General features: G+C 45.5%; 1 protein-coding gene across 4 annotated transcripts in view; it reads left to right on the forward strand.

The window, feature by feature from the left end:
- rap1gap2a (RAP1 GTPase activating protein 2a) overlaps window positions 1–27,523 on the forward strand; it is a 357,838-nt gene that overhangs the window by 297,566 nt on the left and 32,749 nt on the right. For all 4 annotated transcript variants that reach the window (XM_070857044.1, XM_070857043.1, XM_070857045.1 and 1 more), the window contains 9 exons: window positions 4,014–4,061; window positions 4,764–4,796; window positions 6,849–7,061; window positions 9,262–9,365; window positions 11,331–11,409; window positions 16,724–16,777; window positions 19,653–19,736; window positions 21,522–21,622; window positions 22,722–22,851. In XM_070857044.1, the coding sequence (XP_070713145.1) occupies window positions 4,014–4,061; window positions 4,764–4,796; window positions 6,849–7,061; window positions 9,262–9,365; window positions 11,331–11,409; window positions 16,724–16,777; window positions 19,653–19,736; window positions 21,522–21,622; window positions 22,722–22,851 (846 nt within the window). The remainder of the gene's footprint in view (window positions 1–4,013; window positions 4,062–4,763; window positions 4,797–6,848; window positions 7,062–9,261; window positions 9,366–11,330; window positions 11,410–16,723; window positions 16,778–19,652; window positions 19,737–21,521; window positions 21,623–22,721; window positions 22,852–27,523) is intronic.

A 27,523-nucleotide genomic window follows, 5' to 3' on the forward strand; every position in this document is an offset into this window, starting at 1 on the left:
AACCGAGGCCCCGTCTGCTCTCTCAGGTGGACCCACTATCTTGCAGAGCAGGAGAGTGACCTGGTAAATATTTATTCTTCAATCAACATCACTAAAACAGACTATCTGATCATTATCACATTGCTGTTTGTGGGAGCTTGCTGTTTGCAAAGTGGCTGCCACGTTTCCTACATTACAACAGCGACCACACTAGAAAAATACTTCATTGGCTGTAAAGCGCTTTGAGATGTCTGGTGGTTGTGAAAGGCGCTATATAAATGCAAGTCTTTTTTTTTACTGTTATAAGTATTAATTGATCAGACTTTATTCATGAGATTGGACCACACTCCGTGCTGGACACACAACTCTTTATGAGGCTGTAGATCATAACGCAACCTTTGCTTTAAGACGTCACCTGACTAGCTCATGCCATATGTGTGTTTTGTGGTTGGTTATTTAATGTGACATTTCTTTTAATAACGTCCAAAATGGCTGGTGCCGAGGAGCGTGTTGTAATGGGAGCGAGAGTGTGTGTTTAGAAGCTGAATACTTTCATTTCATGCCAAGAGAAATATATTGTCTTGAGCACTGATGCAAGAAAGGAGCAAGTGCAAGGTTGTCATTTTTCAGCGTATTGGTTGCAATGCATTATAGGAAAAATCGCCGTTAAGTCTACACACTTGGCACGATATGCTGGTTGTGATAATAATTAATCACCTCAACATCCGTTTGAGGCTGAACCAGACTGTTCGCAACCTTGGTGACATATTTGACCCTGAAATGAGCTTTCGACCACATATCCGCAGCAAAACTAAGATTGCCAATTTCCACCCCCATAACATTGCCCGTCTCCACCCTTGCCCTCATCCATGCTTTTGTTAACTCTAGACTTGACTATTCCACGGCACTCCTGGCTGGCCTCCCACAGTCTACCCTACGTAAACTAGAGGTGATCCAAAACTCGTCTGCCCGTGTCCCAACTTGCCCCAAGTCTCGCTTGTCCATCAACCCTGTGCTCGCTGACCTTTATTGGCTTCCATTGTGTATTTATATAGCGCCTTTCATGTAGTGAAATGTCCAAGGCGCTTATGAGATTAAAAATTTGACACCGAGCCACATAAGGAGAAATTAGGGCAGGAAAGAAGTATGTTTTAAGGAGCGTCTTGAAGGAGGAAAGTGAGGTAGAGAGGCGGAGAGGTTTAGGCAGGGAGTTCCAGAGCTTTGAGGCCTAGGCAACTGAAGGCACAGCCACCAATGGTTGAGCGATTATAATCAGGGATGCTCAAGAGGCCAGATATAGAGGAGCGCAGACATCTCAGGGAGGGTTGTGGGGCTGAAGGAGATTACAGAGATAGGGAGGGGCGAGGCCATGGAGGGATTTGAAAATAAGGATGAGAATTTTGAGATCAAGGTGTTACTTAACCGGGAGCCAATGTTGGTCAGCGAGCACAGGGGTGATGAGTGTGCGGGACTTGGTGCAAGTTAGGACACGGGCAGCCGAGTTTTTTTAAAGTGGACAAAAGACAAAAATTCTCCCCTTCCCCAGCATTATGGTTTTTTCTCTAGTTTCTTAATACCAAAACAGTGAATGTAGCTTGTGAGAACACTGATGTAGGCAAGGCCTACCTGAAGCAGAATTGGTCGACACACAGAACCCATTTTGCATACACCAGCATGGGCCTTGGACCTGAATAGGCATCTTGGTTCAGCTGGCATCCTCCTTCCCCCACCAGCTGCCCCAGTACAATATCTGAGGGGAGGGATGAGCCAAAGGGAATGCAGGAATGATGGGTCCAGCCTTTATTGCTCCAACAGTATATAACCCTCGTGACATGGCAAGGGAGCACTCCTGGAACCGGGGAGGAACTTGGCAAGAGTGTTTCTTGGATTTGGCCCAAGTCAGTTTTCCCTCCTGTTTTTCCTTGTTCTGCGAGAAGTTAGCATTTCGAGCAGTTGAGGAGGACGGTGTCCCAGGATGGATAGGATGAGCCTTGATGGCCCTGATTATCTTTTCCCATTTGTGTTTTCCTATCTCCTCACTGAAGAAGGTATTAGAAAGAAAGAATGAAAGACGGTAGAGTGTTTGTTTTTCACTCTCCTCTGATTCTTAGATCTCGGAACGTCTAGTGGGAAAGGACAGCATGTGGCACAAGATTTAGGCTTAACCCACTGTCAGTTTTATTACGCAGCAAAACCGACTAAAACTACAGGACTAGACTGCTGAGAGAAATTTGACATTAGACATACAATCACCAGCCCTGGCTGTAGCTGTTGTAGGTTCGTGGCCATTGGCTCCGTGACCTGTTGGTTCTTCTTCTGGCCGTTCTCTGCTGCTTCTGTTCCTTTCCTTCCGTACCTGCTTGCTGTTCCTTCCATGTGTTACCTGCTAGTGTGTCTTTGTGTTCGCATATTTCTATCCATAGTATGAATAAGTTTCCTGCAGGGCCGAGATCCGATTATCGATGCGGTGATTTGTTTAACTGGCTGTGGTGATGAGTTTGAATGGCTACTAATTTGCACATGGAGTCGACAGTGCAAAAGATAACTCCTTATCCTTAATGCCCTGTTATCCAAAAATGTGCATTTCGTAGGGTCCTTTGTATTCCTGGTTTTCTTGCAGACTTGTAGTCTCTGGGGTATCAATGTCTTTGTCAATGTCCTTGATCAACATAGATTGTTTTTACTTGGTGATGAGTCACCACTTGCCTCAGGCTGGCACCTGTTCCCCTCCCAGGTAGTCCAACAGTTTTTTTTACTTTAAAAGAATTTGTTTGTGGCCTCTTCTTGTGCCTTGTTTCAAGAAAAATAGGTGTATCTTACAGACTTGTATTTATATAGCACCTTTCATGACCACCGGACGTCTCAAAGCGCCTTTACAGCCAATGAAGTACTTTTGGAGTGTAGTCGCTGTTGTAATGTGGGAAACGTGGACAACAATTGGCGCACAGCAAGCTCCAACAACAGCAATGTGATAATGACCAGATAATCTATTTGGGGCCGAAATTGCCCACCGCCGGAAAGCACACTAGAGGAACGGAAGTCGGGGGTGGGCGGAGTGGCTGCCGCTGTTGATCATCAGCGTAGCGCTGATGACATCATCAGGGCGCCGCGTCATCATGTCTCTCCCCTTCACTTAAACGGGAGAGCCTGCGCGATTGTTTAAGTTCGATCCACTGGGCTACCAGGGAGGGTATCGGCCGGGCCAGTGGCCTGGCACCCAAGAGGGGGTGCCAGGCTGCCTGTTGGTAGCCCGGCCCAACCTGGGGGCATAACTGTCGGCCCGACCTGGCAGTCGGCCAGCAAAAAAAACATGGCGTCAGCGGCCGTAGGACCTCCCCTTTAATGGGAGCCGCACCGCCACGTTGCAAGGACTACAGCCTTACTGCACCTGCACTGCTCGGCGGGAGGAAGATTTATTTGGCGGAATTTCGCCTTAAAGGAAGTGGTAATTTCGGCCTCTTTTTGTGATATTTATTGAGGGATAAATATTGGCCAGGACCCCGGGGATAACTCCCCTGCTCGTCTTCAAAATAGTGCCGTGGGATCTTTTACATCCACCTGAGAGAGTAGAAGGGGCTCGGTTTAATGTCGCATCCGAAAGACGGCACCTCCGACAGTGCAGCGCTCCCTCAGCACTGCACTGGTGTTTGAGCCTAGATTCTTGTTCTCAAGTCCCTGGAGTGGGACTTGAGCCCACAACCTTTGACCCAGAGACGAGAGTGCTACGCGCCAAGCCTCAGCTGACGCCGATTAGCAGCTGATCATTGTGACCAACACCCACCACAATCTACATCAGCGCCAGTTCTCCCGAGCTCTGCCGCGGCTGAGGGGGGGTGACACTCTGAAAGTTGAAAAATCCGATTTAACCGCAAAGTGGACAACCAAGTTACTGTCCAGCCACCTTCCCTTCTCCCCTAAGGCCGTTCTCATGGCAACGAGATGCAGAATAAAATGTGTGCCGTTGATTATATTTTCAACTCATCTCATTTTCAACATTACCGCTTCTGAACATGCCATTCTTCCACTTTTTACAGCAGACTCCAAAATTGGATGAACAGCAGGACAAGAGCTGCAGGCAGAAGGTTTGTTACATCAAACGTTGAGCGAGCATTTTTTTTTTTAAAACTAGGGGTTGGCCATTCAGGACCGAGATGAGGAGAAATGTCTTCACTCAGAGGGTTGTGAATCTTTTGGAATTCTCTACCCCAGAGGACTGTGAATGGCTTGCCTCAGTCATCGAGATTATTCAAGACAGAGATCAATAGATTTTTGGATACTAAGGGACTCACAGAATAGTGTGGGAAGGTGGAGTTGAGGTAGAAGATCAGCCATGATCTCATTGAATGGTGGAACAGGCTTGAGGCGACGAATGGCCTACTCCTGCTCTTATTTTCATATGTTCATATGTTCTTCCTCCCTCGTGTGCTTATCTCGCTTAAATGCATCCATGCTATTCACCTCAACTACTCCTTGTGGTAACGAGCTCCTCGTTCTTACCACTCTTTGGGTAAAGAAGTTTCTCCTGAATTCCCCATTGGATTTATCTTATATTTATGGCCGCTAGTTTTACTTTTTAGACATGGGCTAGACACAGGACTTACTTCGCAGTCTTGGGTTTGAATGTCCGGTCAATGGCTGCAGGTTTCATAGCCTTTCTCCCAGGGACAGATATTGTAGGTATCGGAGACACTGCTCTCTCCCACACAAACACTGTATTTAAACGGCCGATTTTGTCTTCAACTTACAACAATTCAAATGTGTGTGTGTGTGTTTTTGTTTTGCAGGACGACTACATCCCCTATCCCAGTATTGATGAGGTAAGTCTACCTTAACTCTAGTGGCATCTATCCAGACAGGCTTGTTTTTAGGAAATGGGGGTACAAATGAAGTATGTGGGAATAGGAATTAGGAGAGTCTTACAAATTACACTTCAACTGCAGAAAATAGAATTGTAAGGGTTAAATGGAATTGATAAGACTTTATTATCCTGTTGTAACCATTCCATTGAACCACGTGTCTTGCCTCCATTGGAATATATTAAAGGTGAAAATTTCTCAGATTTCAATACAAAAGTAAGATGCTGTGGATGTTGGAATTATGAAATAAAAATAGAAAAAAAGGAACAGATAGGGAACAGAAACTATTTCCACTGGTTGGGGAGTCTAGGACTAGGGGCCAGACCTTTCAGGAGTGAAATTAGGAAACACTTTTACACATACAAGGTGGTCACAGTTTGGAACTCTCTCCCACAAATCACTTAAGAGCAATTATTAAGTTAAACTGTTCTAAGTCTTAACATTGGTACTAAATTAATGCGAGTTCAATTGTTAATTTTAAATCGGAGATTGATGGATTTCTGTTAACCCAATGGTATTAAAGGATATGGGCCAAAGGCTGGTATATGGAGTTAGGTCGCAGATCAGTCATGATCTCATTGATTGGTAGAGGAGGCTCAAGGGGCTGAGTGGCCTTCTCCTGCTCCTATGTTCCTTTGAAACTGCTCGAAATCCTCAGTGGGTCACTCAGCATCTGTGGAGAGAGAAACAGACATTTCTATCATCAGACTTTAATACTTTATTTAATTCACAGACACTTCTTAATATCTAGTTCTTGGCAGTAATTAATTTTATCACCATCTGCGCACAAGTTTCAAATGGGAGATTTTCCACTGGCCTAGTACAGTATCAGTCTTTAAAGTCTTTTAGATCACTAATTTCTTCTTGCACCCTTATGGTTGCTATCTCTGGGTTTTGAGCAGGTCATCCGTTTTGTTTTTTTTACTTTTATTCTGAACTGAACGCTTAAAACACAGGTTCCCGGCAGATTTATCTGTTCGGGTATTGCAGGGTGCGCACTGCAATGTCGAAATGAGATCCGTTTGAATGATCCCCGTCACTGTAAAACCACCAGGACCTCACCGAAGTTCCTTGGGTTGATGCGGAAAGATAACCTTTCCTGGACAGCTAATCCCAACCTTTCCCAGGCGATTCAGAAAATCTGCCCAACCTAAGGGTAACCTGAGGCGACCTCTTCTGTCAAGACTGGGATTTCAATTAAGAGTTTTCCTTGCAAAAAAAAAAATCCAAATTTTCATCTTCACTGCCTGGGTGGTGACATGGTGGAGTGCACCATCCCCCTGAGGTAGAATGTTCATTCCGTCAATTGCATGAACATCAGTCGGGTTATGCAATGGGCTGGCGATCCACTTCACCAGATGACTGCCCAGGTAAAGAAGACAAGAAACAAACCCCTCACTGCCCCTGAAACTTACCTGTGTAACATTCTCCAGAGGCGAAGAAAAGTTTCTGAACAATCTGTGGCCCCCGTAGCTTACTGACAGGATCCCGGCGTTGACCTGTGGATTAACATGTGCCAAGGGAGCCTTGAGGAAGAGTTCGTAGAATGCATAAGACACAGGTTCCTTGAGCGGTATGTAACGGAACCAACCAGGCTAGATGAGAGGTGATCTTATCGAAACGTGTAAGATTATGAGAGGGCTTGACAAGGTGGATGCAGAGAGGATGTTTCCACTGATGGGAGAGACTAGAACTAGGGGGCATAATCTTAGAATAAGGGGCCGCCCATTTAAAACTGAGATGAGGAGGAATTTCTTCTCTGAGGGTTGTAAATCTGTGGAATTCGCTGCCTCAGAGTGTTATGGAAGCTGGGACATTAAATAAATTTAAGACCGAGATAGACAGTTTCTTAACCGATAAGGGAATAAGAGGTTATGGGGAGCGGGCAGGGAAGTGGACCTGAGTCCATGATCGGATCAGCCATGATCGTATTAAATGGCAGTGCAGGCTCAAGGGGCTCTGGCCTACTCCTGCTCCTGTTTCTTACGTTCTTATGTTAATTGTGTTATCCAGGTAATCGAGAAAGCAGGGCCGTATCAGTCCATTATCCTCCCCCAGTTCGGAGGGTACTGGATCGAAGGAATGGAGACGGTCACCACCCCAACATCATCGGAGAGCAGTTTCTGCGAGGAGGACATGGTGGAGAATATGAGTCCCAGCACCTTTGGGTACAAACTGGAATGCAACAGCACAGCCAGAGTCTACAGGAAGCACTTTCTCAACAAGGTCAGTGACCCAGGAAGTGATTGAAACTCCGAATGGCCACCTCGCTGTGTACAATGAAAATAACAATCGCAAACAAGCAGAAAGTCTTGTGCAAAACCAGTCATGTTTTTAATAAGTGCTTCAAATCATTTAAGAGCAATTATTAAGCAAAACTGTCCCAAATCTTAATGTTGCGACTAAGTTGTGACTTACAAGCCATTTTTAGAAGACCCTACATCACCTGTGCAGGCAAACCTCGCTTCTGTGCTGCTCCAGGCAAAGCACTCAGATCTTTGGGAGACAGGAGCTCGCACAGGATTGGAAAATCGGCCAAATGGAACAGGCATTAACAAAATAGTTTAGGCCGTGAAAGTGAAACAAAGTGGAATATAGACAAGGGCATTAATATATTTTGTTTTGGTAAAAGATGTTTTGTCATTTTTCTTTTCTCCTCATCAACAACAACCACTTGTATTTCTAACGCGCCTTTAACATAGCAAAACGTCCCAAGGGTCTTCGCCGAAGTGTTATCAGACAAAAATTTGACACCGAGCCACATAAGGAGAAATTAGGGCAGATGAGCAAAAGCTTGGACAAAGAGATAGGCTTCCAGCATCCTTTCAGGCAAATCACAACAACTCGCTGCGGCAAATAAGTTCTCCTCATCTCCCCTCTGACTCTTTTGCCAATTATTTTCAATTCTGTGTAAAAGCTAGTATAGAAATCAGTGCAAAATCTGCTGTAAATACCAAGAACTAATATTCTTCTCATCTCCCCTCTGGTTCTTTGGCTAATTACCTTGACTTATTTATGTTGTCTTCATTTAAGAAAATTGAATGGACTTTTTGTCCCATTATACATTACATTCCCTGGCAAGATGTTGGAACACCTTCACCACACGGTCTGCAGCGGTTCAAGAAGGCCAAGCGGTTCACCACCACCTTCTCAAGGGCAATTAGGGATGGGCAATAAATGCCGGCCTTGCCAGTGATGTCCACATCCCAGGAATGAATCATTTAAAAGAAAGATCCTTGAGTAATGAGACCAGACTATTGTCCTCAGTTGAGAGGACAGGTGAAAATACTGAGGGAAGTCCTGGGACACTTCATTTTGGGCACATGGCGAATAGCGAAATTCACAATTTAGTCAACTCAGTTCTGGATTACATAGTTTCTAGCTTTCTAATACTGAACCCAACAAACCAACGAATGCCCCAAATCTCTCTTAAAATAAACATGGACTACATTGTAATTCTGGTACTAAATTGGAGTGGACAAAGTATCACTGATATGGTGGCAGGATATCCGGGGTCACTGCACTGCAGTACAACATGGCAGCCTTAACTGAGCGTCCTCATTATACAAGTGAATGCAGTAATTCCTCATTCATCAAATCACACAGCACAGGAGGAGGCCATTCAGCCCATCGCTCCTCTGCCAACTCCTTGAAAGCGCTCTCCAATTCGTCGCACTCCCCTGCTTTTTCCCCATAGCCCTCCAGATTTTTTTCTTTTCCAGTAAAATCCAATTCCCTTTTGAAAGTTATCATTGAATCCGCATCCACCGCCCTTTCCAGGCCGTGCATTCCAGGTCACAGCAGCCAAAGTGGCACAGCGACCGCTTCATGCCAACGCCGAAGCGAGCTTACACGCGATGGCATGCCTCTTGCACTCCAAGCCAACACTGCTGTCAGTTCCCCTGTCGTCTATGAACAATGTTCGGGGAGATCGACAAGTACTACATATTCTAAAGTATGCGAAAAGAACCAGGGAGGAAATGAGAGGTTATTTTTAGCCAGTGTATACAGTCCATAGATTTATATCATATCATATCATAGGCGGTCCCGCGAAATGAGGATGACTTGCTTCCACGCCAAAAGAAAAGGATGAGTTCACATGTGTTTCGAATGAAGAACCCAAATAAATCAACTCAACTGTGCAAGCACCCACAGGGAGAGCTGCACAGACATGCAACTTCATTGTGTGACTTCACGGTTGCCTGGAGATTGTCGGAAAGCCCCTGCTTCTGGAGAATGACTTTTCCCCAACAAAACATTGTTGTCTGTCAGTCAAAGGTATTATCTTGGGAGTGGCAAAGTAGGAAAATCACAATCAGTTATACAGGTGCCAACTTGGGGTGGGGAGGAGGCGATCTCGTTACATTTGAATGTACTGGTATCAAACCCTTTGGCACAGTATGAACAACAATTTCCATTCTTTCAGGATCATTTGAATTTTTATACCTCGTGCAGCGTTCTTGGAAACCTGGTGGTTTCCGTCAAGTATGAAGATAATGATGGCCAAGAATATTTGAGGATAATACTCAGGTAACTGAAGCGAGCCCTACTGTATAATACGTAAAAGTTACATGGCTATGCACTTTCCCTCATTTTCCATGCTGGTGCTCCCAGTAAGCCAGCTAATGTACTGATTTATACTGATGGTACAAGGCATAAGGTATAACTTGTATTCATGGCCATTACTGTATAGCTAGCTGTGTTTTTTTGTGACATGTTCATTTAAGGCCACACATTCTTGTGGTTGTAAAAAGGATTTCCCCGAGACCAAGTAAAGATTAATTGTTGTAGGCAGTGGAGGTTTGTGGATCGAGAGTCACTGGTGGATTTGTAGCTGCGGGGCAGAAGGAACCAGCACGGAATGACAGTCATTCTTTCCTTTTTTTCTATCGTTGAATATACGGCACAGAAACAGGCCATGCGGCCCAACCAGTCCATGCCGGTGTTTATGCTCCACTCGAGCCTCCGCCGATCTTTTCTCATCTAAATCTATCAGCATAACCTCTTCTCCCTCATATGTTTGTCCAGCCTCCCCTTAAATGGTATTAATCTATACTATTTGCTTCAACCACTCCCTGTGGTAGTGAGTTCCACATTCTCACCACTCTTTGGGTAAAGAAGTTTCTTCTGTATTCCCTATTGGATTTCTTTGGAAGTGTATATTTTGGAGTCAAAATTATATAAAAATATATTGCACTCGAGTACAGCGTATACTTCCTGTAAATGTAATTCCTGCTTCCTGGAGCACTTTACCCATCCCACATTGGTAACACCCCCATCGTTAGAAAGGCGTGTCACCGCTGACTCACTAGGAGCAACACCACAGGACTTAATCCTCTAACGCAGGTCCCAAATTAACAGGAAACTGGAGTCTGTGATTCTGTTGACACTCGCACAACAGCCCAATCCTCCAGCTCCACGGGTAACCAAAGGCAGCGGACCTATCGGTGCACTGGGAACATTTTGTCAGGTTCAGTCTATTCCATTTGTTCCCGGGCCAGAGGAAGTGCTTTGGCTGTGAACAAAGGGAATTCTGCCGATGGCCGCCAGTTAGCTTTGCGCAAGATTCCATTGTGGAATAATTACTGGTTCCCAGTTAAATAGTCACCTTTGTGGTAGCGAAGAGTTATGTGTTATTACGGACGCAAGCAACGTCGTGAAGCCTGGTGAGCTCCTATACTTGCCACGTATCGCCCGATTTGTTGCCTGACTACCAGAATTTGCCATTTAAAAAGTCGAACTCGTGGTGAAAATGTCTGTGCGATAGCAAATCACTGACTCTGGCAGGACCCAAGCATCTCACGAGCCTTCATGCAACAGGTTGGAAGTCCAGAATGACTTGACACACCATCCCAAACTCACCCACCTGCGTATGTTTCATAAATGTATCAGGTGGGAAACAGGACTGATGCTTTAGCTGGTAATAAACCATTGAACCCACATTGCTTTCCTGCACAATGGACTTTCCTGTACAATGGAATTTCCTGTCTGTAAAAGAAAGAAAGATTTGGATTTATATAGCGCCTTTCACGACCGCCGGATGTCTCAAAGCGCTTTACAGCAAATCAAGTACTTTTGGAGTGTGGTCACTGTTGTAATGTGGGAAACGCTGCAGCCAATTTGCGCACAGCAAGCTCCCACAAACGGCAATGTGACAATGACCAGCTAATCTGTTTTTGTTTTGTTGATTGAGGGATAAATATTGGCCAGAACACCAGGGATAACTCCCCTGCTCTTCTTTGAAATAGTACCATGGGATCTTTTATGTCCACTTGAGAGAGCAGACGGGGCCTCGGTTTAACGTCTCATCCGAAAGACGGCACCTCCGACAGTGCAGCACTTCCTCAGCACTGCATTGGAGTGTCAGCCGAGATTTATGTGCTCAAGTCCCTGGCTCGAGGCGAGAGACACGTAACCCGCCATTTATTAAAACAGCTGCATATTTCAATTTTAACCACATACAACTTTTATTTAGACTTTTTTTTGTCTTCTTAGGTCCAAATCCAAAACGATACACGAGCGACTGCCTCTTGCTGGAGCTCCACGGCTACCCAGTATTCCGCTGATAGCAAAGGTAAGCTAATTAATTATACCATACCTTTCCTTTGTTTGTCTCCGATGCTTATTTATAGTCCATTAAACGCCCCCCAGACTGATACATTCCTCCATTGGCATCCATTATCGGGACTACAGTGATTTCCTATGAGTTGACTAAAACAAGGTTCATATATCATAGGATAAAAACAGAAAATGCTGGAAATCTCAGCGGGTCAGGCAGCATCTGTGGAGAGAAAAAACAGAGTTAATGTTTCGAGTCGATGACCCTTCATCAGAACTGGTGAATGTTCGAAAAGAATACATTCGTAAGGAGCACTTAAAGGGGCTGGGGGGTGGGGAGGAAGAAAGAACAAGCGGGAAGGTCTGTGATAGGGTGGAAGGCAGGAGAGATTAGAGAGACAAAAGGGATGATGGGCTGAATTGAAATGGTAATGGCAGAAGTTCGAAAAGGTTAGTGGGTGTGAATAGCGGAATAATGACCAGCTGGCATTGGAGACAAAGAAAAAAAAACATGAAATCGGGCGGCGTGAAAAGGGAGCCAAAAAATGGGCAGTGATTATCTGAAATTGCTGAACTCGATGTTGAGTCCAGAAAGCTGTAAAGTGCCTAATCAAGGAACAGCACCTCATCTTTTCAAACATTCAGCAGTTCCGTTAACTCTGTTTCTCTCTCCACAGATGCTGCCTGACCCGCTGAGATTGCCAGCAATTTTTGTTTTTATTTGCAGTATTTTGCTCTTGGGTCATATATCATAGTGTTTTATTAGCCAGCCTCGCCTCAAAGAGCGAGCTGAACGCTTGGTATCAATTGTTTACCGAGCACGATACACTGAGTTTAGGAGAAAATGCGATGATCTGATTGAAACACACAAGATTCTGAGGGGGATTGACAGGGTAGATGCTGAGAGGTTGTTTTCCCTGGCTGGAGACAATTTAAAATGTTTTTTTTTCTCTTTGTCTCCAATGGTAGCTGATCATTATTCTGCCATTCACACCCTGTCTAGAATTGGGGGGCAGGGTCACAGTCTCAGGATAAGGGGTCGGTCACTTAAGACTAAGATGAGGAGGAATTTCTTCACTCAGAGGGTTGTGAATCTTTGGAATCTACCCCAAAGGACCGTGGATGCTGAGCCATTGAGTATATTCAAGGCTGAGATAGATATATTTTGGGAGTTATGGGGAAACAAGGGATATGGGGGTCGGGCAGGAAAGTGGAGTTGAGGCCGAAGATCAGCCATGATCTTATTGAATGGATAAGCAAGCTCGAGGGGCCGCATGGCCTACTCCTGCTCACAATTCTTATGTTCTTATCAAGAACAGGTGAGTTCTTCTCACGCTACTCTAAACTGCCTATGAGCAATGTTGGAGGAGAGCTCGCTTTAGTATATTTTATATGCGAGGATTCCCTTAGCTGCTGTGTTTCTAGAATTAATAGCTTAAGCTTCTGTAATCTTTCTTCATGGCCCATCCCTTTTAAGACTCTCTAAATTATTTTTAGGGCTATCAATTGTTTGCAGTTAACTTCTGCAATTAACATGTTAATCTTTTGGAGGCTTTTGTTAATATGCTTTAATCACAGAGGTTGAAGAGAATAGCAGCGCTACATTTCATTCGGAACTACGCATGTACATAGGGAGAAAGGAACAGAAGGATAGGCTGATAGGGTGAGATGACGTCGAGTGGGAGGAGACTCGGGCGCAGACCAGTCGGGCCGAATGGCCCGTTTCTGTGCTGTACATTCCCTGTAACTCGATGTAATGTGACCCACTCCCTTACTCCAGTGCAGTCTCTGTACGGAGTGAGAATGGGAACAACCGGGAAGGACACATTTATTCTGCACAGATCTACTGGGAATTTGATGGATAACTCCCTGAGGCTTAGTTCCATTTGGCAAAACAAAGTGTGGGCCCAGAACAGGACATCCCGCAAAACTGGTTCACATCTCATCACGTGAGGATTATCACGTGTCTGATTTTTGGCCAGAGTCTGCTTTTTGAGCAGCTGGTCTGTTTTTATTTCTAATATAACCCTCCAAATATCACCATCACAGGCAGTCCCTCGTATCGAGGATGAAGGGATGAGTTCACAGGTGTTTCAATGAAGGACCTAATATTCCAGGTCCTGAACTGCATAGTGAAGGGTGGAAGATGCCTGTGCGTGGATTTTTTTAGCGTGTGGTGGCCGTTGCACACCAGCCACCACACGGGCTTGACAGAGCTAGGCCTTGGTCCAGTGGCAAGGGTTAACCAAGACGACTGGAGACCAGCTCTGCTGCGCGGACCAAGTGCGTACACATATATTGCAGTGTGGGCTGGCCCGTGCTGCCCCTGGGCCCTCGCCTCTCTTGGCCCCTGGGCTCCTGCCTCTCCTGGGCCCCGATCACATCCTTCTACGATCACTCGCCGCTCTTTTGCCCCAACCTCGCCGCTCCTGCTGTACCTGCCCGTACTGCAATCAGCCATCGCCCTCCTGCAGCAGTACGCGTTGCTCCCTGCAGTGGTATACTGCCGCACGCTGCTCCCTGTAATGGCCCCGGCCTGCTGATGGTCTTGCAGGCTGGGACTGCACCGATATCCGGGCCAGGTCAGCGCACGCTGCTCCCTCTAAATATATATAGAATGATACAGCACAGAAAGGAGGCCATTCAGCCCATCGTGCCTGTGCTGGCTCTTTGAAAGAGCTATCCAATTAGTCCCACTCCCCTGTCCTTTCCTGGTCATTTTTTTAACCTTTTCTAATATCCAATTCCCTTTTAAAAGTTACTACTGAATCTGCTTCCACCGTCCCTTCAGGCCGGGCATTCCAGAACATAAAAACTTATGTGTAAAGAAAATTCTCCTCATCTCCCCTCTGTCTCTTTTGCCAATGATCTGCAATCTGTATAGAAATTAGTACAAAATCTGATACAAATACCAACAAATAACATCGAGCCAGAGGCACCACATTTAAATCTGCAGATTCTAAATGGACAGGCAGGAGCTAGGGAATCCTGAGAACAAGAGAGAAAGACTGCACTGAAAGTAAATGTACTGTCAATACCATATGAATGGTGAGGCCATGGAATAGTTTGAATAATTTGCCTTAATACAATTCTTTTTCAGTGCTTTTCCTAAACCATGGCCATGGTCTTCTCTCTGCCTGGTTTTGAGTTGTCAACCCTAAGACCTAACAGGAGACATGATGTTTCCCCTCCTGCGGGGATCTAGAACTAGGAGGCATAGTTTCAGAATAAGAGGTTGCCCATTTAAAACGGAAATGAGGAATTTCTTCTCTGGAGGGTGGTGAATCTTTGGAATTCTCTACCCCAGAGAGCTGTGAAGGCTGGGTCATTGAATATATTTAAGGTGGGGAAGATAGATTTTTGAGCAATAAGGGAGTCAAGGGTTATGGGGAGCGGGCGGGGAAGTGGAGCTGAGGCCAAGATCAGATCAGCCATGATCTTATTGAATGGCGGAGCAGGCTCGAGGGGCCAAATAGCCTACTCCTGCTCCTATTTCTTACGTTCTTATGAGACTCCAACCGACATACAGTACAGTACCGTGCTTGAGTTGGTCAGTGCAATGGTGAAGTGGGTTGGAGCACTGATGTGCTCTTCCGCAGCACAACTGGGCAAAGGTTGATGGCCCACAATCTTTTCTAAACTGAGTTCCAAATCCAGCATGGCGTCGTGGGGAAAGCACTGCAGAGACCACCGGTCTCCCAGCAGGGAATGGGAGAAATTAATTAAGGAGCGATATACTTGCATTGGAGGCAGTTCAGAGAAGGTTCACTCGGTTGATTCCTGACATGAAGGGGTTGACTTTTGAAGAAAGGTTGAGCAAGTTGGGCCTATACTCATTGGAGTTCAGAAGATTGAGAGCTGATCATATTGAGACATATAAGATAATGAGGGGGCTCGACAAGGGGGATGCAGAGAGGATGTTTCCACTAATGGGGGAATCTAGAACTACGGGGCATAATTTCAGAATAGGGGGTTGCCCATTTAAAACTGAGATGAGGAAGAATTTCTTCTCTGACGGTTGTAAATTTGTGTAATTTTCTGCCCCAGAGATCTATGGAGGCTGGGCCATTGAATATATTTAAGGCATGAGAGACAGATTTTTGAGCAATATGGGAATGAAGGGTTTTGGGAAAGGAAGTGAAGCTGAGCCCATGATCAGATCAGCCATGATCTTATGGCCAAATGGCCTACTCCTGCTCTTATTTATTATGTTATTATATTCTTAAATTAAGGGGTAAAGCCACTCTTCTGAATTGCCGAGAGATGTAATGGAATCAGAGCAATGTTGGTGGAGGCCTATATGCATAGGATTACATCAGATATACGGCACAGAAACAGGCCATTCGGCCCAACCAGTCCATGCAGGCGTTTATGCTCCACTCAAACCTCCTCCCGTCTTTACTCATCTAAATCTGTCTGCATAACCCTCTATTCCCTTCTCCCTCATATGCTTGTCTAGCCTCTCCTTAAATGCATCTATACTATTCGCTTCAACCACTCCCTGTGTTAGTGAGTTCCACATTCTCACCACTCTTTGGGTAAAGAAGTTTCTTCTGAATTCCCTATTGGATTTCTTGGTGACTATCTTGTATTGATGGCCTCGAATTAGGCTCCTCCCCACGTGGAAATATTCTATCAAAACCTTTTATAATTTTAAAGATCTAACATCCCTTAGCCTTCTTTTTTCAAGAGAAAAGAGACCCAGCCTGTTCATCCTTTTCTGATATGCATACCCTCGCATTTCTGGTATCATCCTTATAAATCTTCTCTGCATCCTCTCCAGTGCCTCTCTATCCTTCTTATAATATGGCAACCAGAACTGTATGCGCTACTCCTAAGTGTGGTCCAACCAAGGTTCGATACAGGTTTGGCATTACTTCCCTACTTTTCAATTCTATACCTTTCGAAATAAACCCTAGTTCTTGGTTTGCTTTTTTGTGGCCTTGCTAACCCGTGTGGCCGGCTGGGAGCAGATTCCCTACACTGGGGGAAGTGAAAAGGTACAGAGAAAGTCAAGAAAGTTTGAATAGATGTCAGTTGATCAAATAAATCATGCAGTTCTTGTTGGTGGCCCTGACAAAGCAAGATAACTAAAAGTACTGTGGCAAGAGTCCTTCGTCCAATGGGCCTTAAAAACTAACATCCATCACTGACTGGTTCCATGGGCCAATACTTGGTTAGCATTGAATATTATGCTTGTGGCCCTGGATGAGAAATAGACTTTGACGTGGTGGATAACATATCTTTGTTGTGTAGAAATTGAAACAGTCCTCCCAGTAAAAAGCAGCTGAGCATTTAAATGTTCTAACGGATCACCTTCTCTCCCTCAGCTTCTCTGTGATGACCTGACCAGCGTGAAATTCTCCCCTGTACTTTATCCCAAGGTAAGTATTCAGTGACATTATGCTGTTACTGTATCATGTCCAAATTGTCTTCCGAGTTTTCTTCTTAAGGGGGAGTAGCAGAAAATAACATATATAGATATATGGCGGATCTCCTACCACATTGCACGTGAGGAGTCCAGACCAAGTGCAGTCTTCTGGTCAGAGGGCATGAGATACTGGGACTACGACCTGCAGACATAATTCAGTTGACATTTTAATGTCATGGTTCCTGTACTTATTTTTATATCTTCATTATGAACACCAAAGTCCACCTTTTTCAGGAGACGCCGATATAACGTGTAATTATACCATCCAACCAGTGGTGGTGCTGTGGGGCCTCCGCCGGCGGGGTGGTGTAACTTCAGCACATGCTTGCTGAGACCATTTCCATTATCAGTGTAGACACAGGAATTTATCACGGAAAAATTGGCAGAAAGATTTTGAACGTGTTGCAGATGGATTATATTATAGTTAATATATTCTGGTATTCGCATAACTTTAATATTGCATTTTCAAGGAATTCATTTGCGTCTTCATCTCTCTGAGCTATGCCATGGGAGATTGACTTTATGTCTATATATAGATTTGTGCACATTTAGGATTGAAAGTTAATGATCAGCTGTGGCTCAGTGGGTAGCACACTTGACTCTGAGTCACAAGGTTGTGGGTTCAAATCCCACTCCCAGGACTTGAGCATATGAATGTAGGCTGACACTCCAGTAATCTGGTCATTATCACATTGCTGTTTGTGGGAGCTAGCTGTGCGCAAATCGGCTGCCACATTTTTCTTCTTGGGCGATCCCTCATATTGAGGATAACTTGCTTCCACATCAAAAGGGGATAAGTTCACAGGTGTTTCAATGAGGGACCTGTTTTTCCAGGTCCCGAACTACATCCCGAAGGGTGGAAGATGCCCTGTGCGTGGATTTTTTTAACGTGTGGTGGCCGTTGCACACCAGCTCTGTTGCACGGACCTAGTGCGCACACATATCGCAGTGTGGGCTGGCCCGTGCTGCCCCTGGGCCCTCGCCTCTCCTGGGCCCCGATCACTCGCCTCTCCTAGGTCCCGACCTTGCCGCTCCTGCTAATGCCCATATTACAACAGTGACTACACTCCAAAAGTACTTCATTGGCTGTAAAGTGCTTTGAGATGTCCGGTGGTCGTATAAATACAAGTCTTTCTTAATTCATAAGTGCCAGGAAGTTCCAGAAGTATTTACCTGATATCTGCATTTTCAACACCAGTTGACTAACTGGCTGGTTGCACCGTCACTAAGAAAGCAGCCATCGCCCGGGTAAATAGTAGATAGAAATGTTTCATAGCTTTTAATAACTGCGCTGGAACGCATCCAGCTTAACCTGCGCCAGTCGCAGATCCTGCTGGACAATTATGACATGCCTTAGATGATTGTGGTGAGGTCTGTGACTCCAGTTCTTCCTCATTCTGGCCTGAAGAACCGCTTCTTCAGGCCAAGTGGGCAGAAAGTTGTGTAAACTTAGCCGAAAGGTGCCAATGAGGCAAGATTCATACCTGTTAAAGATCACAGCCGCCTTGTGAGGAATGTTTTTGATGTCGTTTAATTATTTGCGGGTTTTCAAAACAACAACTTCTGAGAACGCGCTGTTCAGTTTTCTGATCAAGCACTGCCAGATCAGCTTTTAAATACAGCCATGAAGCTTCATGTATCTGCCCTACAATGTCCTTTAATCCATACCACACTGTAACGTACGCACCTGCGAGTATGTTCTCAGGTTTGTGGAGCTGTTACGTTGTGAGTGGCTTAGCCAGTCACGCGATGTTCACAAGACTCAATAAAACCCCAGCCAGTTGGGTCTAGGACATCCACGATGACATGTGCAGTTGTGAGCCCAGTGGATTAACTGCTAATGTGTCGTGTGATTGCAATGTGTTGTTATAAATTCTTAAGCAAGAACCCATGAAGCAAATACGTTACACACGCCATTGTGACGTTGCCACTGTTTCCCTGTGGCCTCTCTGACTGAGATTACCAATTTGTGCTCGGGCACGTTGAATTACAGTGAGATTTGTGCTGGGCGCCTGCGTCATTAAGACTGCCGTTGAGACTGCCCAGACTCCGGGTCTCACAGTCACAGAGAGAAAGAGGAGACTTTTGGATGATCCCGTCCGTCTTGGTTGGATTCAAACCAAGTCCCAGTGGTAAAATCACAATGAGATGTGCCAACCCACAGTATCTCCCAGTACCTTTTCCTTAATAACGGAATTATTTTCTAACCTTTACAGACCAGGCCCTTCCTAATAATTTCAAATTGAGTTCTAATTGAAGCTCAGTACCGCTTCAATAAGACTTGCATTTATATAGCGCCTTTCATGACCATCGGACGTCTCAAAGCGCTTTACAGCCAATGAAGTACTTTTGGAATGTAGTCACTGTTGTAATGTAGGAAATGCCAATTTGTGCACAGCAAGCTCCCACAAACAGCAATGTGATAATGACCAGATAATCTGTTTTTGTTATGTTGATTGAGGGATGAATATTGGCCAGGACACTGGGGATAACTCCCCTGCTCTTCTTCGAAATAGTGCCATGGGACCTGTTACATCGACCTGAGAGGGCAGACGGTTTAACGTCTCACCCGAAAGACAGCACCTCCAACAGTGCAACGCTCCCTCAGCAGTGTCATTCCAGATTTATGTAAGCAAATCCCTGGAGTGGGATTATGAACCCACAGCCTTCGGACTCAGAGGCGAGTGTGCTACCCACTGAGCCACAGCTAATTCGATGGTCAAGTTCCAAACTTTTCTCGGGACTCAGTGAAAACTTTGGGACGGGAAAACTGTGTAAAGTCGTTCTTGTCAAGGTGCAATCTATTGACTTGTTTTATATTTTCCAAGGCATCCCAGCTAATAGTCACATATGATGAGCATGAGATCAATAACAACTTCAAGTTTGGTGTGATTTATCAAAAAATCAGACAGGTGAGTAATGGTGCTCCTAAAAATAATAAAGTAAGATTCAATTTTGGATTATACCAGCATTTATCAAAATAGCTTCACTTTATTAGGTATCTTCTGGTGACAACTTGGGACGACTACCGGGCAATATTCTGCAATGCTAATGTGAGGCTGTTGACAGAGTAGTTACAGGGCCCGGGATAACAGCCACATCACTCACCGGTACATTTACAGTCTCCTGTACATACAAATGAGGGGGTTTCCAGCTAACACAGTTATGAAGACATTATCTAAACATTAATTTCAATCTGTTAACTATTTCACCCAGAGGCATGTGCGACCATTATAACCAGGCCCAAGGGTTTATAAGTTTATCACCGTTAATGGATTTCTGCGGCATCACATGATCTTAAGTTAACGCATTCCAACCGCGTATCCTACAGAGATAGCCGAGCAATTTTGCGGTGTGCGCGGTAGGGGGTCATTTTATGGAGCACTCAAGAGCTGCTTATCTAGTTCAGAACACCACATCAGCTGACCGAAATGTTTATGCTGCAGCCGAGATATTTCTGTTGCAGTGCAAACTATTGACGTCTGGTTTTTGCAAGGGAAAAATGAAGCCTTTTTTTTTTGTCCATAATGAAACATTTATTGAATTCTACCTCGCGAGTCATAGAAACCACAGGCAGAGAACACACACAGTGGTCTGATCGGGAACGCATTGGCCCAAATTTTGCGGTCGGAGGCTTCCCGCGGGTCAGACCGCCCGTTTTCACAGGCGGTGGTCACCGCGGGGGCGCGCTGCGGGGCGTGCGAGTTGGGCGGGAGTCACAAAGCGAGCCGGTGTCGCACACTGGCTCGCCTCTTCCAGGCGGTACTGCTCCGTGCCCCGCCGAAACCGGCCCTGAAAACCCAGCGGGGCGCTAGAAGCTGATCACCCAGAGGAGCTCGCTGCCGCCAGTGTCGCCCCTCTGGGGCAAAAACAGAGGTGGACGGCACCGGAAAATCCAGCCCGAGATGTTTTAACGGCAAACTTACCTTAATGGACAGGGTTTTTCATGTATAAATGAGTGGTAAGGTTTTATTTTTCAATTTTTTCAAACTCTTACGCTGGTAAAAAGCAGACATTACGCCGGCCATTACCAGGTGTAAGAATGTCAAGGGCACTCGCTGGGCAGAAGTTGGGCAAATAGCGTGTGATCCGTCCAGAGGATTCTTGACACATCGCTAGGTCCGGGTTTCAGCGCGTGCGCAGTGCCTGCTTAGACCCGGAACTCGCGGGGCCCCTAACGGGGTGTGCGCACTTCATACGCACTCCTAGGGGCCGCAACTTCAGCCCCACCATTGAATAAGAATGAATGAATATGCTGGTCCTGTGGAGCAAAAGCGGGTTTCAAATGCTAATGTCTGTTAAATGCCGAGCTTCAGCCCTATTCTGCCCAGATGTGCCTCTGAGAGTTACCCTGCCCGATATCCAGGTAAACGGAGCATGGGGGAGAAAGGGATCGAAGGGTATGGCGATGGGGTTAGATGAAGAAAGGCGAGAGGTGGCTCGTGTGGAGCATAAACACCGCCATGGACTTGGTGGGCCGAATGGCCTGTTTCTGTACTGTAAATACCATGTTACTTTGTAGCAAGACCCATGTGCTGAACAGCTGATGCCTTGTCGGTGGTTTCAGGCTTGCTAGAATGTATCACGTGATAGCTGTCTGGATAAGTGTTCATTTCTTGCAATCACAGCTTGTTGAAACTGATTCAAACACTGTGTTTTGTGCTTAAATGCTAAAGTACTTTATTTTTGCTTTTCAGACCACAGAAGCGGAATTATTCGGCAACAATGACGAAAGCCCCGATTTTAAGGAATTCCTGAACTTACTCGGAGACACAATTGTGCTGCAGGAATTCAAAGGGTGAGTGAAAATCGCGTACATTGTTAATACTGGCTGGGAATCCCAAAGACCTCTTTGTGCCTTGTCATTTTTCCTGCGGTTAAACCATTGATTAAGGTCATTTTATATATGCAGTGGTTCCCTCACTAATTTTATTTTTATATATGTGAAGTATTACCATCTTTAAAGCAGTACTATTGCTTACCAGCAGAAATTACCTGCTTGCAAGCACACATTTAAAAAAATGAAATATGCAGATGTCTCCGCGAGGTTGTGCTGGGTTTTTCAGTGAGATTCGGCCAAACCAGCGCGAAAGATTGAGGAAATTCAAGCGCACATGACGTCCAGCATAAATCGAGATTCCGCGATCTTTGGCGCGAATTTTTTTTTAAACTGCGCTGGAAGCAGAGCCACGCCCCCTGATCAAACTAATCACCACGGCAAATTTATGCTAATTACGCCCGTTTACGAGCCTTCGAGGAGGCTCCTAAAATTAAGCTGAATTTTTTTAGATGCAAGGACATTAATAGACATGCTTTAAAAGTTTTTAAATATTATTTTTTTAATTTACTAAGGAAACGGCCAATTACACCAATGATACGAGCAAATGTTTCTGTCTCGTGTTTCAAAGTCATTTTCAGTGATTTAAGATCGGATTACTCTCAGGTGGGGGACTAGACACTCTGATTAAAAATGCTTATTTTTTATGATAAACCCATTTTCAGCAGTATTAATAAACTGCATCAGATTTAAATATAACAAGGAATTTTTTTTAATGCAGAATATTTTTTTAAATTACATTCTAAAACGCTGTCTGATTTCACGGGTTCTTGTAAGATTTTATGTTCGGTGATATGCAAATAAGTTTGAGAGCAAACAAAAACACCTCTTAAAACTCGCCCAATTTGCACCTGGATTGCCGCTTGTGCCCAAAGCGGAAACTCTTGGCCCGAATCGTTAAGAGGAGGCTGTTTCCATTTTCCATGTTGAATGTATTGCTGATCAGTCGACCAACATGTGTACGTAACGTTTAATAAACTGCGTTCAGGCTGTAGCTGACTTTGAAAGTCTTCATATAAAGAGAAGCGTAACTTGGATGTAAACTATCTCCCCAATGCAGCTTTCGAGGCGGCCTTGATGTTGCACATGGTCAAACGGGGACCGAGTCAGTCTTCACCACCTTCAAAGACAGAGAGATAATGTTCCATGTTTCCACAAAGCTGCCGTTTACAGAAGGAGACACTCAGCAGGTCAGTTAAATAGAACCTTGTGTCGGGCATGTGGGCAATGTGGCCCGCCCAATGGAGCTGGTCGAGTGTGGTCAGTGCTTTGATGCTGGGGATGTTGGCCTGATCGAGAACACTGACGTTAATGCGTCTGTCCTCCCAGGGGATTTGCAGGATCTTGCGGAGACATCGTTGGTGGTATTTCACCAGCGATTGGATGTGTCTACTATATATGTGTGCGCACTGGGTCCGTGCAGCAAAGCTGGTTTCCAGTTGTCTTGGGTAATCCTTGCCACTGGACCAAGACTTAGCTCTGTCAAGCCCGTCTGGTGGCTGGTGTGCAACGGTCACCCCACGTTAAAAGAATCCACGCACAGGCATCTTCCACCCTACACTATTTAGTTCAGGACCTGGAATATTAGGTCCTTCATTGAAACATCTGTGAACTCATCCTTTTTTGGCATGGAAGCAAGTCATCCTCGTTTCGAGGGACTGCCTATGAAAAAAAAAACGAATGGTCAAAAGCATGCAGAAAACAAGCGCAGGCAGCGGAAGGAGCGTGCGGCAAACCAGACTCCCCACCCACCCATTCCTTCAACCACTGTCTATCCCACCTGTGACAGAGACTGTAATTCCCATATTGGACTGTTCAGTCACCTGAGAACTCACTTTTAGAGTGGAAGCAAGTCTTCCTCGATTTCGAGGGATTGCCTATGATGATGTAATAGAACCATAGATGCTTATCGTGCAGAAGGAGACCATTTGGCCCATTGTATCTGTTCCAGCCCTTTGCAGGAGTATTCCAAAACAAACCCCTCTCCCCTGCTCGATCCTCATGGTGCTGCATCTTCCTCTGCGTCTCACGTTTCTCTATTCTTCCCTTAAAATGGTTCCTGTCTTTTATTCCCCATAGCAAAGCATTACATGCACCATCCAGCCTGTGCGTGAAAAAGATTTGCCTAACATCTCGCTCGCAGTGACAGTTTTGATGACGCCCTCAGCGGTGATTACCTAAGCAGAGGAAATAGTCTTTCCCTATTCACCCTCTCAAAATCCTTCATAATTTTTAAAGTCATCTGGTGTATTCTCAACCATCTTTTGGATAAGACATTAAACTGAAGCTCCATCGGCTCTCTCAGGCGGATGTAAACATCCCCTATTTCAAAGAAGAGCAGAGGAGTCCTCCCTGGTGTCCTGGCCAGTATTTATCGCAACATCAATAGAACAGATTATCTGGCCATTATCACATTGCTCTTTGTGGGAGCTTGCTGTGCGCAAATTGGCTGCCGCGTTTCCCACATTACAACAGTGACTACACTCCAAAAGCACTTCATTGCACTATGGGACAATCTGAGGTGGTGAAAGTCGCTATATAAATGCAAGTCTTTCTTGCTGTCTGTCTGTCTGTCTCACTCACTCGACTGTTTTAAGAAAAGGGAAGAAAGTAAGGTTCATTTTCTGGAAGGTTAAGGTCAAAGGTGCAGAAGGTCAATCTTCCTTCGAATCAATCTTGTGATCTCACCTCTTCATTTCCTTTGGTCCCGTGCACAAACGAAAATAAATTGATTAAACAAATGATTTTTTTTTTGAAGAGTGATCTGGGATGAGTCCCTCGATGTTTAGCCTGAACTTTCAGGGGTGAATTTCTGCTAGGGTTCTGAAATTATGGCGGATGAGGCACGGAAACCCGGGGAAATCAGCCTAATCGGCGTTTATGCCATTTTTCCAGGGTTTCCACAGTGGGTCTGACGAAGGTACGGGGGGGGGGGGGGGGGGTAGTGGGAGAAACCCCTCGGGTCTATGCTTTCGTGGTCGGAAAGTCTGTACAGCGAATTACAAACCTGCACATGCCCACATTGTACCACATTGGAACGGAATGACCTTTCATTAGCATAATGAGTAAATTCCATTGACTCTGGATCAGTTCCTATCGAGTGGAGGGTAGCCAATGTAACCCCACTTTTTAAAAAAGGAGGGAGAGGGGAAACAGGGAATTATAGATCGGTCAGCCTGACATCGGTAGTGGGTAAAATGATGGAATCAATTATTAAGGATGTCATAGCAGTGCATTTGGAAAGAGGTGACATGATAGGTCCAAGTCAGCATGGATTTGTGAAAGGGAAATCATGCTTGACAAATCTTCTGGAATTTTTTGAGGGTGTTTCCAGTAGAGTGGACAAGGGAGAACCAGTTAATGTGGTATATTTGGACTTTCAGAAGGCTTTCGACAAGGTCCCACACAAGAGATTAATGTGCAAAGTTAAAGCACATGGGATTGGGGGTAGTGTGCTGACATGGATTGAGAACTGGTTGTCAGACAGGAAGCAAAGAGTAGGAGTAAATGGGGACTTTTCAGAATGGCAGGCAGTGACTAGTGGGGTACCGCAAGGTTCTGTGCTGGGGCCCCAGCTGTTTAATGATTTAGACGAGGGGATTAAATGTAGTATCTCCAAATTTGCGGATGACACTAAGTTGGGTGGCAGTGTGAGCTGCGAGGAGGATGCTATGAGGCTGCAGTGTGACTTGGATAGGTTAGGTGAGTGGGCAAATGCATGGCAGATGAAGTATAATGTGGATAAATGTGAGGTTATCCACTTTGGTGGTAAAAACAGAGAGACAGACTATTATCTGAATGGTGACAGATTAGGAAAAGGGGAGGTGCAACGAGACCTGGGTGTCATGGTACATCAGTCATTGAAGGTTGGCATGCAGGTACAGCAGGCGGTTAAGAAAGCAAATGGCATGTTGGCCTTCATAGCGAGGGGATTTGAGTACAGGGGCAGGGAGGTGTTGCTACAATTGTACAGGGCCTTGGTGAGGCCACACCTGGAGTATTGTGTACAGTTTTGGTCTCCTAACCTGAGGAAGGACATTCTTGCTATTGAGGGAGTGCAGCGAAGGTTCACCAGACTGATTCCCAGGATGGCGGGACTGACCTATCAAGAAAGACTGGATCAACTGGGCTTGTATTCACTGGAGTTCAGAAGAATGAGAGAGGACCTCATAGAAACGTTTAAAATTCTGATAGGTTTAGACAGGTTAGATGCAGGAAGAATATTCCCAATGTTGGGGAAGTCCAGAACCAGGGGTCACAGTCTAAGGATAAGGGGTAAGCCATTTAGGACCGAGATGAGGAGAAACTTCTTCACCCAGAGAGTGGTGAACCTGTGGAATTCTCTACCACAGAAAGTATTTGAGGCCAATTCACTAAATATATTCAAAAAGGTGTTAGATGAAGTCCTTACTACTAGGGGGATCAAGGGGTATGGCGAGAGGGGTATGGCGAGAAAGCAGGAATGGGGTACTGAAGTTGCATGTTCAGCCATGAACTCATTGAATGGCGGTGCAGGCTAGAAGGGCCGAATGGCCTACTCCTGCACCTATTTTCTATGTTTCTATGTCTATGTTTCTAAACTGAAAAGCAATTGAACCACGAATCTGAGGTTCGGCCATCTGATGGAACCCACCACAAATCGCAGGGACCCGATTGTGCCAGGTCCCTGCCATTTCTGAGATTTTCCAGGGGGGCCTTGTAAGGGGCAGAACCTCCGCTCGCCCCTAATAAGGCAAATGACACCGGGGGGGGGGGGGAAACGCCGGGATCAGGAAATCCGTACAGCAGGAATTCCCGCTTCCCAGTCTCAGTTCCCGATGTAGGACTGGAGGCCAGAACACCGACGGAAATGAGGCATAGTGGGTTCCCAATGGGCAGGAGAGAGGGGGGCAAGAGTATAGAACAGGGAAGCGATCTGGTTCCTCAAAAACTGGGCCGGGGGAGGGGGGGGGCATTACCACCCACCCGCCCCCAAAAGGTGGCCAGGCGTTACATGGTCCGACTGCATAGTGCAAGCGGGCACAGGAGACGCGACTATAGTAATGCGTGCGCCTCTCGGCCCCATGCAAATTAGGTGGACTCCCACTGACCCCGCGAACTCTGGCAAGGTCAATGTGGAAGACAATGGTGGGCGTGTAACAGCCGTGATCGCAGACCATGAACTTTCAGGACTTGTGCTTGGACTTTTATCCCCCCAAATTCACTCTTACTTTTCCCAGTTTTAGGGGCACACAGGTATTGCACAGATAAAAACAACCAGTGTGTTATCTTGTAAAGGTGAATGCAAGAATTTTTAGCAACTGCTCCTATCTTGATTGATCAGGCTGTCACCTGACTGCCCCTCACCGTATCGCTCAATCACTGTCCTCTCCAGAAAAGCATCACTTATACTGTCCACCTTTCCTGGTGACATCGCCAAAAGACCATTATTCTTTGTATTGAAAGAAATGTCCTGTCTGACATCCATTCTAGTCCTGTCTGACGTCTATTCTAGTCCTGTCTGACATCCATTCTAGTCCTGTCTGACGTCTATTCTAGTCCTGTCTGACGTCCATTCTAGTCCTGTCTGACGTCTATTCTAGTCCTGTCTGACGTCTATTCTAGTCCTGTCTGACGTCCATTCTAGTCCTGTCTGACATCCATTCTAGTCCTGTCTGACGTCTATTCTTGTCCTGTCTGACATCATTCTAGTCCTGTCTGACGTCTATTCTAGTCCTGTCTGACGTCCATTCTAGTCCTGTCTGACGTCTATTCTAGTCCTGTCTGACGTCTATTCTAGTCCTGTCTGACGTCCATTCTAGTCCTGTCTGACGTCTATTCTAGTCCTGTCTGACATCCATTCTTGTCCTGTCTGACGTCCAT

This window comes from Pristiophorus japonicus, chromosome 16 (genome assembly GCF_044704955.1).
Source record: "Pristiophorus japonicus isolate sPriJap1 chromosome 16, sPriJap1.hap1, whole genome shotgun sequence".
Taxonomy (NCBI): domain Eukaryota; kingdom Metazoa; phylum Chordata; class Chondrichthyes; family Pristiophoridae; genus Pristiophorus; species Pristiophorus japonicus.